Source organism: Pezoporus occidentalis, unplaced genomic scaffold (assembly GCF_034315485.1).
Source record: "Pezoporus occidentalis ecotype Australia unplaced genomic scaffold, CSIRO_AGI_Poc_V1 ctg110, whole genome shotgun sequence".
Classification (NCBI taxonomy): Eukaryota; Metazoa; Chordata; class Aves; order Psittaciformes; family Psittacidae; genus Pezoporus; species Pezoporus occidentalis.
In genome coordinates this window covers 1,895,281-1,909,610 of record NW_026912887.1, presented here as the reverse complement: position 1 = coordinate 1,909,610, position 14,330 = coordinate 1,895,281, and the positions used below count along the sequence as shown (strand labels likewise).

The 14,330-nt window shown below is 38.5% G+C and overlaps 1 protein-coding gene across 1 annotated transcript in view; it reads left to right on the top strand.

Moving 5' to 3' along the window:
• The window catches only part of GTF2I (general transcription factor IIi), an 81,073-nt gene extending 67,077 nt beyond the window's left edge, over positions 1 to 13,996 (top strand). Inside the window, exons 25-35 of the mRNA XM_062632120.1 lie at positions 905 to 970; positions 1,822 to 2,005; positions 2,582 to 2,634; positions 3,566 to 3,688; positions 4,534 to 4,617; positions 5,395 to 5,578; positions 6,596 to 6,624; positions 7,993 to 8,067; positions 9,159 to 9,197; positions 11,143 to 11,217; positions 12,718 to 13,996. Of these exons, the coding sequence (XP_062488104.1) occupies positions 905 to 970; positions 1,822 to 2,005; positions 2,582 to 2,634; positions 3,566 to 3,688; positions 4,534 to 4,617; positions 5,395 to 5,578; positions 6,596 to 6,624; positions 7,993 to 8,067; positions 9,159 to 9,197; positions 11,143 to 11,201 (896 nt within the window). The 3' untranslated portion in view covers positions 11,202 to 11,217; positions 12,718 to 13,996. The remainder of the gene's footprint in view (positions 1 to 904; positions 971 to 1,821; positions 2,006 to 2,581; positions 2,635 to 3,565; positions 3,689 to 4,533; positions 4,618 to 5,394; positions 5,579 to 6,595; positions 6,625 to 7,992; positions 8,068 to 9,158; positions 9,198 to 11,142; positions 11,218 to 12,717) is intronic.
• The last annotated feature ends 334 nt before the right edge of the window (positions 13,997 to 14,330 follow it).

The following is a 14,330-nucleotide window of genomic DNA, read 5'->3' as shown; positions in this document are numbered from 1 at the left end:
CCATTATAGGCCTCTCCAGTTCTGGAAAATCAGTATAGGAAAAGCCAGACAGGACTAGAAGTCATATAGTTGTGTTGTTCTATTTATATAGAAGTTTGTTGTATTTGATTTATTTTATATGTGTGCATGCTTATTTTAGTCCTATGATCATAAAACACGAATCAAAGGAATTCTTTATTCCTGCTGAGTAGGAGTTTAAAATTAATGTAAGACACCGATTTGGTGCGACTCCTCCTTTTGGCATGGGCAGTATTCGTATTCAGAGTTATGTAGTTTTCTTAGCCTTGCTTGTTATTGTTAGAAATAGGCTTTTAAAAAACAAGAAGTCTACAACTGTTTAAACTTTCAGCTGAGTTTCTCATTTTGTAGACCGCTACAGACCACTTTTGCAGCCACAAGTAAACTGGTTTAGGAAATGCTGCTGATTTCTGTCAGAAACAACATGTCTAGCTAGATGGACACTTAATCTTACCCACTGAGGATGAAACTATGCTAGAGTTTGTGGTTCTCTAGAGAGAGGCATGTTTCTGGGCTGTGCCTCTGAGCATGTGAAGAACTTTCTGCCACTATTTTGGGTGCTGGTTCAGATTAATAGATTTTATGGTGCCTGATACTGTAAATTTGGATCACCTTTGGATTAATTTCAATTTTTTATCATATTTCCTTTATCTAGTAGCAGTATATTTCAAACCTTCAGGAAAATGAGGATTGATATGGATATAGGTTTAGACCACAACAGAATGTTTCAGTGCTGTTTGCAGAATGAAAGCCACTTTGCACATTTTACTGTCATAGTAAATAGGTTATCAAGCATAAAAATGTATTAAACATTTGTTAAAATGCTCGTCAAGGACTGATGCGTTGTGTGTGTGTTGATTTAATTCTTCTAATTTCTTCCTGGCAGAGGCGTGGAATGCCAAAATTACTGACTTAAAGCAGAAAGTCGAAAATCTTTTTAATGAAAAATGTGGTAAGTTTATTGATTCCTTTTTACTGAGATGTCTTTCTTATGAACAGGCAGTTAGATGTATGAGAGAGAAGTTCACATGTTTATTCCAAAGGTCCTGCAGTCCTTGCATACTGTAGGTAATTTCTTACCTAAGTTCATTCTCATGTAGTTTGCTTGCAATTCTGCCTCACATTTCCACTACTTACTTTATTTGGGTTTGGAATTTGAGAAATTGTAGTAATTGGATTACTGCTTCTTTAATGATCCAGAGGCATTGTGAATCCACATGCTGGAACATCTTTTTAAGCTTTCTTCATTCTGCTTATGAGTCGGGGCTTTGTATGACTTCAGCCTCAGCTTGACTTGAAATGTTATGGATGGTATCTGGAGAGACATGCTCTGGTTATCCCAGTGCTGCTTCTCATGCATGCTGTTTGAAAGCTAATCACTTTTGAAAGCATGGATTTCTCATTATTCTTCTGATTTGGGTTTTTTAGCTCAAGAGCACTAATCTCAAACGGCCTTTGTACTGCTCTCTAGAAGAGATAGGGACAGAATGCATTGCCCTTAAAGTGGAGTACAGATGGCATAGTCTTGTACACAGACCAAGCCAGTGGCATGAGCTGGGTGCAAATAATTCATTTTCAACTGCAAATTCTGATCAGATTTACTGCAACAGAATGAGTTATGTTTAAGACTGTTAATTTTATTCCTGCCTACTCATAGCTGTCACCAACAAAGGCAACGTGTGATGGTTTCACGTAATCTGTCATGTATGTGCCAACTATTACATACTGTTTCTACCTGAGGTTTTCCTTTTTATATACACATCAGTTATCTCACTGGTCACTTATTGCTCTGTTGTATTTCAGGTGAAGCTTTGGGGCTGACTGAACCGGTGCAGGTGCCATTTGCGTTGTTTGAATCGTCCCCGGAGGTTTTCTGTGTGGAAGGACTACCCGAGGGGGTGCCATTCCGCCGACCTTCTACTTTTGGAATTCCAAGACTAGAGAAGATCCTGAGAAACAAATCTAAGATAAAATTCATTATTAAAAAGTAAGACTCCCGTATGTCTTCAGTAATCCCTCCTATGAGAATTGAAATGTAGACCAAAAAATGAAATTGGGTTGCTGAGTTGCTAAATTACTCCATAAAATACACACTGCGATATCCTCAGTAAATGAGGAAATGGTCAGAAAGCTCTTGTAGAGGTGGAGTAAGATACAGTAAGTTCTTTGTTCTGAAAGTCACTCACAACCTGTTTTGGGAAGGAAGAGCAAGGCTAGATTCCTTGCTCTTCCATTTCATTTGTCAAATCACTGGTTTAGTTCCTGCTGTGTGGAGCAGTTAGGGATTACTAGTAAAACTTGCTGGCAGTTTTTATGAGCTGTGAGGTGGAGATTCATATATTGGGGGTTGTAAGAATTTACTTTTATTGTCTATAATAGGTTTAGATGTGCCAGTGGCAAGAGAAGTTGTGGAGCCTCTCAGCCATTGTATTCTTGGCTGTTTGGGTGAGAGGATATCCCTTAGTTCCTGTCTTTAATAAATTGCTATTAGAAAGTTGCATTTTCCTTAATGCTGATAAATGTAATTGTATTCTTCTACATGAAATGTTCAATCTGTTTGCAGGCCTGAGATGCTTGAGGCAGCTGTTAAGGAAATTTCTGCTAGAAGCCCCCAAAGTGAGTTCTGCAACTGCTTAATGTTCTAGATAACTGTCTTTTTCAAGGATTCACTACGAATCAGGAGAGCTGCATGGTGTTAACTAATTCCTGAAAGATTCATTCTGCATTGTGGGTTGGTTTATTTTGTTTGGTTTGGTTTTAAGATGAGCGAAGCACCAGTTACAGTTTAAATGCAGCTTTAGCAAGAGAGTATTACATTTTTTGAAGTTGCTCACAATGATCATGCTTCTAATATATTCTTTACTCCATTTTTTGAAAATGTAACAAATAATGTGTGATCCACAGAAGTAATTCAGGTCTAGAGAGAAATTATTTGTTTCTACTATGTAGGTCATCTAAATGACAAGTGCTCCACAGATAGGCATGCGGATAGCGAGTCGGAAATTGTGTCAGGCAGGAATTGTGTCAGGCAGGTCATGGGTTAAAAGTTTTCAATCATGTTTTTATCTGTTCTTATGGGTTGTCAAAACTCTGCTGAGTTACTTGAGCTATGCTAGCTTGTGCCATTGGACAGTGGGGCTCACAAACATAACTGTAAGGGATTTCTCTTCTGAATGCACACAAGGAACACATGGGTCAGTAGGTGTTACTGAATTAACTGCAAGTGCTGTGATTTTTCTGTTAATAAGAATACCAAAATACATGCTCCACATACTTTTCCTTAACAGTCTTTTTAGAAAACCAGATAGGTAAAGATGAACATTTTCTTTAATCTAGCTCTTCCTCCTTCTGGGTTGGAAAGACAGAGTAGTGTTTGTACCTTCAATAAGTATGTCTCATGGGAAGCTGCTCCCATTTTGAAAATGGAACTGGGTCCACTTTGAAAACTTGGGAAACATTTGTCATTTTGCAATATTTTTTTACATCTGACATTCAAGATTTTGGGCTCTCTACAAATGTTTTTTTACATTAACTCCCTTACTTTTAGGTAAAAATAATTCATCAAATAAACCCGATACAGCAAGCACCCCAACAAACACAGTGGCGAACACAGCAGTGAGCACAGCTGCAGGTGTTGAAGATCTTAACATCATTCAAGTAACTATACCAGGTTTGTATACTGACTGATCTCACATCATACTTTGTGCATATATTCTTCATAACACTTGTTTAGTCTGATGGAGTTTTCCTACAGTCAAGCTGATTCGCTGAAATACAAATACAGTAAACAATGAGCCCAACTTAGCATTCTGTTTTTACTATGACATCTCTAGAATATTCTTGGTCCAGCCCCTAGTTAAGAAGTATCCACATTTTTCCCTTTTTTTTTTTAATGGCATAAAGTAAATATGGACTTGCAGTTTTCTGGCAACTTCAGGAGAGCTACTCAGACTGAACTGAGTAACCATCCAGACTCAACTGCTTTGTCTTAACACTGATTGCTGCTTTCTCAGACATATTTCACTTTCAACGGTGAGAAACGTTGCATGTTGTGAGCATCTACTGAATAGTCGCTTTGCTTTACCTTTCCCCACCATTATATGTATTCTAAGAAAATAAAATGTAATTTGTAGGTATAGATTAAGTTTACAAAATTATCTCTAGACAGCAAACCTACGTTTATCCGTGGCAGTGTTTAAGGCCAGGTTGGATGCGGCTTGGAGCAACCTGGTGTAATGGAAGGTATCCCTGCCCGTGGCAGTGGAGTTTGGAACTGAATGAATTTTAAGGTCCTTTCCAACCCAAACCAGTCTGGGATTCTGTGATTTATTATCAGCCACCTATTTTTGTGTATTTCTACAATTCTGTGTTGCTGCTAAAGCTAGGGAAGAAGTCGGTGCCTGTTTTTGAAGCATTTGGGTAAATCTGCTTTGAGTAAACACACAATGGTACACAAGCTTCAGGGGAAAAATAAAATCTGCTTAATTCTGGTGCTATTCTAACAATTTCTTCCAGATGATGAAAATGAGCGACTGTCAAAAGTGGAAAGGGCCAGACAATTGAGAGAGCAAGTCGGTGATCTTTTTAGCCGGAAGTTTGGTAATTGCTTCTTACTCCCCATTTTTACGTAGGTGTAAATGCAATGAATGTTTCTCATGTTGAAGTTACTGAATCATCACAGTGGATGAAATAGCTGATCATTAAAATAAACAAATTTGAGAACTGTATATGAATGTTTTCCTTTGACTTCAAAAAGAACCTTTTATAAGTGAAGTAGGTTGTTTGGTGGTTTAAACAAGCAATCTTAAGAGTATGGATTTCGTTCTGTTCCTCCCCTCCTTTTCCTGCTTGTTTCTGTGTAAACATGGATGAAATATTATTTTGCTGGCAATCCATGAGTCATCTTAGTGCTTCATCATCCTGACCTCTTAATACTTGGGACTGGAATAATTTTAAATATGCAACGTAATCTTTTTGCTGTGTATAGTTTTCATATTTGCGTTGTAGAGGAATAGTGACCTGGATTTCTTCATCTGAAATTCCTTTGCTAATACGGTTAAGTTGCTTTTTGTGGCAGGAAACGCTTTGTTTTCCTTCATGTAGCTATTGCTTTGCATATCCTGTTCTATACCTTTTTTTAGTAAAAGAAGAATCTGTGTTCTTTCTAAGGTGAGCTTTCAGAGTTGGGTTCTAGCTAACACTCTCATGGTAATGTTCATGAGTGTAATTCGGGTGATTCACTGTCATGTGACCTCTCAGTTTCTGATCTAATAGAAGGCTTGGGTTTGCATTCAGGTCCTTAATTGTCTGAGGATTTTTCCTTCAATGTAATTATAAATACGTGGACTTGAAAATAAACATGATTTTCTCATGTAGGTGAAGCCATTGGTATGAATTTTCCTGTGAAAGTCCCATACAGAAAAATCACCACCAACCCTGGCTGTGTGGTGGTGAATGGGCTGCCTCCTGGTGTGGCATTTAGAGCTCCCAGTTACCTGGAAATCAGCTCCATGAGGAAGATTTTGGAATCCGCAGAGTTTATCAAATTTACTGTCGTTCGGTATGTAGTTGCTATCGATGAGATTGTTCACATGTTGCAAGAACTGCCCAATTCAGTTAAGTAGATCTATTCAGTCTAGCTTGAATAAATTGAGATTTGAAAGAATAGAAGTTGTATCAAGTCAAACAAAGCCCAGGTGTTCATTGCGTGAATGAAGCTGGTAACTCTTTGAAGGATACTTCCAATTTAGTATGACAAAGGGCATGTTATTAATACTGCCTAGTACAGCAAACTGTCTTTTGAGTTGAAATCTATTCATATTATATATCTGATAGGAGTCCTAAAGTGCTGTGGGCCTTGCTCTCCGATTTATCAGATCAAGTTTTGAGACAAGTCCAGAGCTTGTTGGCTCTTAACAGTAAATAGTATGTTTGTAGTAGTATTACCATTATTATTTTTTAAATATTTCAGATAAGAATCCTGAGTTAAAATAAGCCCTTTGATAAGGGCTTTTTTCCCTACCAAATGGGTTTATCTACAATATTTAAAAATACAGTATTACCCAATTACATGATAAATTAATTTTGTCTTTGTATATTTCCATAGACACGTATGCACGCGTATATATATGAAGTATATTTGTATGCATGAAGCAGAATAGATGAAACTTTGGAAGCATGCTAAGAAGGAGTTCAGGAATTGAAATGAAACATCAGTTTATGTAACTTCTCAAATCACAGACTGCTTCACAGGAGTCCAAAAGTTTCAGTTTCTGTGTAAAGAGATTGACATTTCTTCAGTGTATTTTACGAAGGGGTCTGAATTCTCAACCCTTGATCATGAAGCATTTCAATTGAAAGGACTCTTGCTCGATACCTTTTGTTTAATTGAGTTACATGCTGGTGAACAAGCCACAATGCCCAAGAGTTGCTGAGATAGTTCCCTCTGGTTTGTTTGACTTCCTGTTCGTTTTTAGCATGATCTGTTACCGAAGGCGAGGGTGCTTTGGCAGGGAGACCCCATGCAGTGTATTTTAGAATCAGTAATATTTTTTTCATTATTTTTCCTTTTTTACAGACCATTTCCAGGACTTGTGATTAACAATCGTAAGTATTTGAGATGCTGATGGCAAATGTATTTTTGTAACTTACCCAGATTTGTTTTCTACGTCTTGGCTTGGTGGTTAAGTTCCGTGTATAGCTCTTGTCTGCGTCTGTCTCATTAAGCTTTCCTGACTAAACCTGCATGTGCAATTAACTTGAGAGCAGTGTGCTAAATTTACAGAACAGCATAATGTTCCGTATGCAGATGAAAATGCAAGACACTGATTTGTGTATTTTTCAGCTGCAGAGTCCCAAAGAGCTTTAGGACCCTGACTGAGCAACAGACTTACAGGGGACTTGCCTACATTTTAGGTTCGGATCCATCACAGTAGCAGTTAATAGGCAAGAACTTTCCAATAGCTGCACAACCATGTTCCAGTGAAAAACTCTGCATTGTGCTGAAACTGCAGCAGTTTAGAGGGGCAGAGTGGCAAATTTGGCCCTGTTAATGAAATTGTTTGGGGGCTTCAAATATAAAAAGGTTTTGGTATTTTCAGTTGCCTAAAATAATTGTGACCAGGCTTTCTAGATCTTTTTTAAGGAAAAAAAGCCAAGCTGCAAAACACTGTTATTAGTGTCATGTTCTTGTGTCATGTTCTGTCTGAGCCAACGTCAGCTTTGAAATTCAAAGGCTAAATAACCTACTGTCATTAATTTGGCCTTACCCAGCCTGAGCCTTAGTGACCCAGCATTCAGTCATTTGCATTCAGCCACCAGTATATTCCAGTTAACGTGCTGAGGTCTATGAACTGCAAGTATGACGTGTTCTCAGGAGCTAGTAACTCACACCAGCCTGCTCGCCCATCCTAGGCACGCCTTCTTAGGGGGGGAAGAGGGAACCTTCCAGGCAGATTATTGTGTAATAGCATTTCCAGAAAACTGAACTGGAAAGAATCTGTTAAACTGTTCAGCATAACTGTCAGCTTGTTTTGGGACTGAAGTAGCTAATACTCTGAGTAAGAGCAACATAAATAACTGATCACCTACCATCACTGGGGAAGCAGATTGGTCATTGAACACACGGGTTTGTGCATTATCCATGTTCATGAATGATGATCAAAATGAACTGATATTGATAGACGCCAAGGTGAATGATTGAAAGGCTCTGAGCCTACTGCTTATAGGTATGATGCTTTTATCTTCTGAAGAAGAACATGTGGGAACTTCAAAGAAATTTTTGGTGCTTGCAGGCAAGATAGGGAATGGCTTTTGTGTAACAAAAACTATTGACCTGCAGCTCAATCACAAGTGTTAGCAACCTGTTCATGCGACAAGTTTCAGGATTTGCATATTCAAGAAGTAAGACTGTCCTTGTGCTACATGTGGCCCATTTTCATTGTGAAGTTAAACAGTGGTTATGTCTAATCTTAGAGCTGATGGAAAAAGCTGAAGCAGAAGCACCACCAGCAGCACCACCAGCACCACCAGCAGCACCAGTACTACCAGGTGATGCAGAGTGTGATGCATGTCCTGGCAGGAGGGGTAGGCTATAGAGTTCTGGATCTTATTGGCAGATGATATTAGTAGTCATGTCCTGGCTATGCGCTGCTTGTGATGAGACATTTCATTTTGACAGATGGTGTGCAATGGTGACTTTTATAGCTATTAAATATTAATAACTTAATAGAAAAAGCCGTTGCTTCCTTCAGGCTGTATCATTGGCGTGTTCCTTAATTTAATTTTGCAGATGATGAGTGAGCTGAAAAGGATGAGTATGGGCAATTTATAAAGCCAATTCAGTATCCATTTATTGAAGGTCTGCTTAACTCAAAGTGTATTTATGTGTCTGCACTAGATAGTTGTTCACCCAAGTGAGGTTTGCTCGTGTAACATAAGAACATAAGAACCTCAGACTGGGTCGTGATGGAACTTGTGCTCACTGTGCAGTTCTGTGACCCCTGTTAGGCTGTGTCTCGACTGCACATGCATCATTATCCTAGTGTGGATGGAGAACTCAGCTTTGTGCTGTGAATAGCTAGAGTAAATGTGATTGAGCAACTTCCTGTTGACCCTGTATAGTTTCTAAATGTTCACAGACCTTTCAAAAATATCTATTGCAAATTGCTGTAGTGCAGGAAAGGCTTTTGCAATTGAGTGAATAAAGTGTTACTCAAAGAAAATGGGAACCTGAAAGCAAGCATTCAATAAGCATTTTAAGACTAAGGGACACTTGTATGGTGAAAAGAATTATAAAGGAAATTGCTAGCTCCCTTCTTTACATTTGGAGGTAATGGAAGGGATGAAAACAGCTGCTTATGGTCAGTGGACTTGCTGTAGTCTATCTGTCCTTAACACACCCACAGTGATAAAAAGGTTAAATGGCTTTCCCATCACCTGCTCATCTATAACCCATCAACACAGATAATGGAAAAATCATTATGAAATTAAAACACATTTATCTCAAAGATATTTAAGTCAGATCATAACAGAAAGAAATGAGGCACCTTCAGGGAAAACCTAATTTCTAAGATATTTGATTCATGTTGTTTAAACTATATTTGTATTCATTTGACTGTATTTTTTGTTTTTCATTTAAGAGCCAGCTGACCCAAGCCAAATGGAAGTGTCTGTAAGAGGTAAGTGTTTGTCTTCAGTTATTGACAAATATGTCAGGTGATCTTGAACAAAGGTGTGTATTTTTCTTTAAAGGAGCCAGGTCAACAGAAACAGGACTTTTATTGGTTCCTAGGACATTTTTTCATCTGATTTAATATCCTGCTGCATCCTGTGAAAACTACTGCAGCAGAAGTTACTATTTGCATAATTTTATAGAGGAGTTTTAAGAATTGTTGTTCTCTTCTGGTGCGTCATGACTATATATAAGCTTTGATGGATTGTTCATATCCTGAGCATTGCATCTAGTTATTCAGCACAGTAGTTTCCACAATTTGTGTAAGTGAATGATTACCATCATCAGGAACTTTGAATGTCATGTTGGCCTGAATATACTGCGTTGGGGAGGGGGACTGTTGTTTTTCTTCTGGAGCTTAACCTCTGAAAAAATCCAAGCACAACCAGAATTACTGTTGCACACTCAGCTCCAGGTTCACTCCGAGTGTTGTGAGTACATCTTTCTCAGAGTGTGGACCAATTTTACTGCAGCAATCGAGGCAAAAAGTTGGAGTCACTAAAGAGCTGAGCTGCAGATTTTAACCTCACAGTTGGAACATCAGAAGTCTTTATAATGCCAAAACTGTGTGGGATCACTGAAATTGTTAGATGAAGGGAATACCCAGAATACCTTCATGTGGAGGAAATCTAGCTATGGACCATCAAAGTGACGGTTTTGGAGAAACAGATAAGCAGGTTTTGAGTTTCTCATCCAAAACTGGATTCAGACCCAGTAACTAGAGGAACGAGCTTGAGAAAAAGCATCCACTTGCTAAAGAACTCAAAATCACTTCAGAACTAGGCTGGAAGGTATAAAATGATCATGTGGTGGAATGGCTTGGCTTTGTAGTGATGAATTACCCTAGCCCCAAACCTTCCAAACAGCTTCAGTTGAAAACCAATTTCCTTCCAACATCATACTCTCTGTTTATAAAAAGAACAAAATCAGGCCCCAGGTTGTATAGACACTGCTGTACCAGCACAAGATTTCTTTGATTTACCTCCAAGCATCCTGTGAACAAGAAAAAGCAAAGATTTTTGTAATGAAGCCTTGTGGAAATGAAAAAAAAATACCAAAAGATGATGAATGCTTTAGCCAACAAGATAAAGTTTCCTTCCCTCTTTGGTTTTTTTAAACATACCATAATGCAATATGTGATAGCATGCAGTGAAGAAGAAAAAGTAGCTAACGTCAAAAAACTGCTTTGGACAGATTGAAATACAGTAATGCAAAATCTGTGTCTAGTTGAGAAGGAGTCCTACAGATGAAAAAGAAATCTGGGAAATAGTGCTGTAAGAACAGGAGTTAGTGCTGGGAATGTTAATGTAATAACCCAAAAGGCATGACTTGAGCTCAAGTAGGAGCCGATGTTGTGAGCTAGCTCTGGAAGACAGCGTCTTAAATAACATGAAATGGTGCTCTTGCCTGATGTATTTGAAGTAATGGGCTACAGACTCACCTGTGAGTGTTTGAAAAGCTTCACCCAGCATCACATATACAATGAGTTGTTGGAAGGAAAGAAGGAAGGAATGATGGTGGGGACTGACAGACAGGAGGGAGAAGGACTGAAGAGCAGGATGCAGACCAAACCAGTGATATGACTTTTTTCCTTGCAGTCCTTTTATCAAGTACTTTTCCAGTTTCATACACTTCTAACACTGGTTTTAATTTTAGCTCTTTAAAAACTAGAGTTCTTTAAGGTCCCAGGCTGCTTTACATTGAAATGAATGTCGTAATTTCTGCAGAATCAGACTGTTGTGAATACATTTTCATTTATCCTCAATAGTTTAAAAGGATAAATCAATGCTTTTCATACTTTTCATGTTTTTTTTTACTTAAGTACAACAGTAACAATGGAATTGGTTGGGAAGTTTCCTTTTTTCTTTATTCATTACTGCTTTTTTCAACAGAAATTACAGAAACAGAAGAAAATCCTCAAATAAAGCAAGAGCCAGACCCAACGTGGTAGACCTCATCAGGGCTGGGTAAGAGAATTTAGTCTATCTTGAAGTCAATACCTTTTAAGGTAGGATGTTTTTTGTCATTTGGGGTATCAGAAGAGGTCTGAGATACAGGACTGAATGCCAAAAGGTACCAATTCTTATAAATTATGTCATTTGTCTCAGTTCTCAGCTATAAAATGGAGGATGTTTTCAGTACCTTACCCAAATGCCATGTAAAACACACTGCTCAGATTTGGGAGGCAGGCAGCCCTAGCAAAATGTGGCCTATAAGGAAAAATGGGTGATGGTAATTACATTGCTCAGAGGCAGAATAAATGAAGGCTTAGGGAATTAGTGTTTATGAAGAGCTCTGACACAGTTATGTGAAAGAGCAGCATTATTGTTGGTATTTCCAATGTATTTCCAAACCGTAACTGAGCAGGAAAGAGAAAAACTGCACTCTAATTGCAGTGTTGTCTAAGCTTGGGACACTTGGTAAGGCTATTAGCTGTGGTGACAAACCAGCTTCTTTAAAAGGTTTTTTTTTCTTTTCCATTAACTTTTATGAAAAGCTTAGTTTAATTTACAATGCAGAAATGTCCAAAATTTTTTGTTACACTATTTTAAACTCCACATATTCCTAAAACTGACATTTTGACGGAGGTGGAAAGCAGTACTAGCGATGCTGGCGTGTCACCAGATGTAAAAGGCTGACCCACATGGTTGTGAGTCTGCTTCATTCAGAGAAAATGCCAGTTTTTAGCTCTGTCGTGCTTTCTCCTGTTTCAGTTTTTAGATAATATTCCAAACCATGTATTTTCCTCATTGTGTAGTGTTTGATACTTCACTAATTTGATGTGATTGGTACCAAGTTGGCAGCATTTCTTTAGTACACTTGAGCTGTAAACCCTCCAGTTTAGTAAGAAAAGGACATGGTATTTGTCTTGGAGGTCTGGGAACTGTAACAGTTCTGAGGGCACAGACAGCCCACCCACAAAACCAGGCTCTGGGTCTTTATCACTCTCAGCTGCTCAGGCCAGCAAAAATAATGTGGTTTGCCCTTCACATGAGGCTGTGGGTAGGGGAGCTGGAGCCTGCAGGTTCAACTCCTGGAACCATGCAAGTTTTGAAGACTAGGACACTCTTGGCCATGGCCCTTTGTCCATGCAGGAGATGGGATAAGTGGCTGAAGAGACAAACCCAGACATGATTTGGTAGAAACTTGCAGAGGCTGAAACAGCTGCACCACTGAGAACTGGATGTAAAGCAATGGTGAAGAGGTGAATTCTGCTTTGGAAATATTCATCACAAAATTGAACAGGGCGGGAGAGAATACACTAAAGAAAAGCTTGTGATCTGTGGTGGGAAGCACTTCAGCCAGTGGAGGTATAAAATCCCATCTCACTTGGCCATTAAAAGTCATGGAAATTATGTCTGTGCAATGGCTGCACAGTTTGGTGCTGCAGTGGTTTAGATATTTGGATGCTTTAGGCCATCCACTGATCTTAAACTAAAGCAAGTATTTGATCTAAATACTTACAGAGACCACTCAAGCACATATTTAATCTCACATTTGTTGAGAGCCATATTCAGCTTCTGCATGCTTCCTGAATCCAGGCCTAAAGAACTCCAAAGACAATGCCAGCTACTTATATCTGTAATAAGATCCAGAGCTGCATTAAACTAACTGACTTTTGTAATTTGTCTTATCTAATCAGAAGATCCAGTTCTGAGAAGAGCCTGCTGGGAATGTCTGGAGCTGTGTAATGGAGCTGTGTAATATAACTGTATAAGAGAAGTACCTTCTATACAAACCCTTTTTATATTTTTAGATAGAAATGTCTACTTTTTCAGCAGATCTGTGAATTGACTTAAATGAAAGAATGACTGTAGATTTGGAATGGCTAGGTTTAATTTGGAATATATTATAAGGACTAAATTTGATGCAGCAATGCTGGGGAGAGGACAAGGATTAAAATCAACAGGGACTTAACAGCGACTGTCTGTGTTTCCCAGTAAAGCTGAATTTCACCTCACCTAATGCATCATAGCTTTTGTAATGCAGAAAAATTCCTGCAAGTAGTTCAGTTTGTTAGTTTTACTTAAAAAAAAAAAAAAAACACAAACATTACTTTTTGGTTCTGACTGCTTTAATGGCTGATTGAACAATACTATCTGTATATTTGAACAGATTTTTCCTAGGATACCTGTTGCAATTCATATGATTTTCATAAATAAAAGATCAACTGGTTCACTTGACCTTTAGCACGCAGTAATGAGATGGACGGTGAAATGGTCACTATTTCAGTGTGTGGATTAGGAACCCATTTAACTTAAACCGTGTTAGAGATTGTTCCATTAACTCGAAGTAGTAAATGCATGTTTTCTCAGGATATCACATGGTTTCTATGACGGGTCTGATCTCACAGCCCTAATGTAGGCAAAGCCCATGTGGACCCGTGTGAGAGCGTTTCTCATGAAGGCTCTGCAGATGCCCTTCTGATCTCTAGAAGTAGTTATAGAAACGTGTGCGCCAAGCTTCTGTAAGTCCCACTCTGCCAAAAGTTAAGAGCCTTGTAGTCCCAGTGACTCCCATATGGTGTAAGAGACTCATGTACACATTTAAGTTTCACAAACTGTAAGAGATGTCAAGTTCTGCTTGTATGATAATCTCCATAGCAGAAGATGCAGATTATTGTAAAGGTTTCTTGTTCTGGTTTGGTTGTGGTTTTTTATTGGCATGAGTTTGGGATGACTGCATTATGCACAAATGGTAAATCTTATGCCCTGACTAAGAAATAAAGACCTTTCTGATGGTTTTGATGACTGTCCATGCAGAATACATTTACAATTTCACAACAAACTAGCAAGCAGAACGTGCTGTGGCAGTTATTGATGCCCACGAAGGAGGTTCCAGTCATGTCTTTCAAACAGAAATACACCGCTGGGTAGGTGAGGTCCTTCTATCTGCAAAAAAAACACACCTTGAAGCCTTAAAGTGAGTTGGGTACAAAGTCTGTTTATTTTAAATGAGGGACATTAAAAACAACAGTACAACTACTGCGGTAGAACAAAATTTTATAACAAGAATAATAAACCAACAGTATAACAACAACAAACTCCAACAGAACAACAATAAACAGCAAGAAACAACA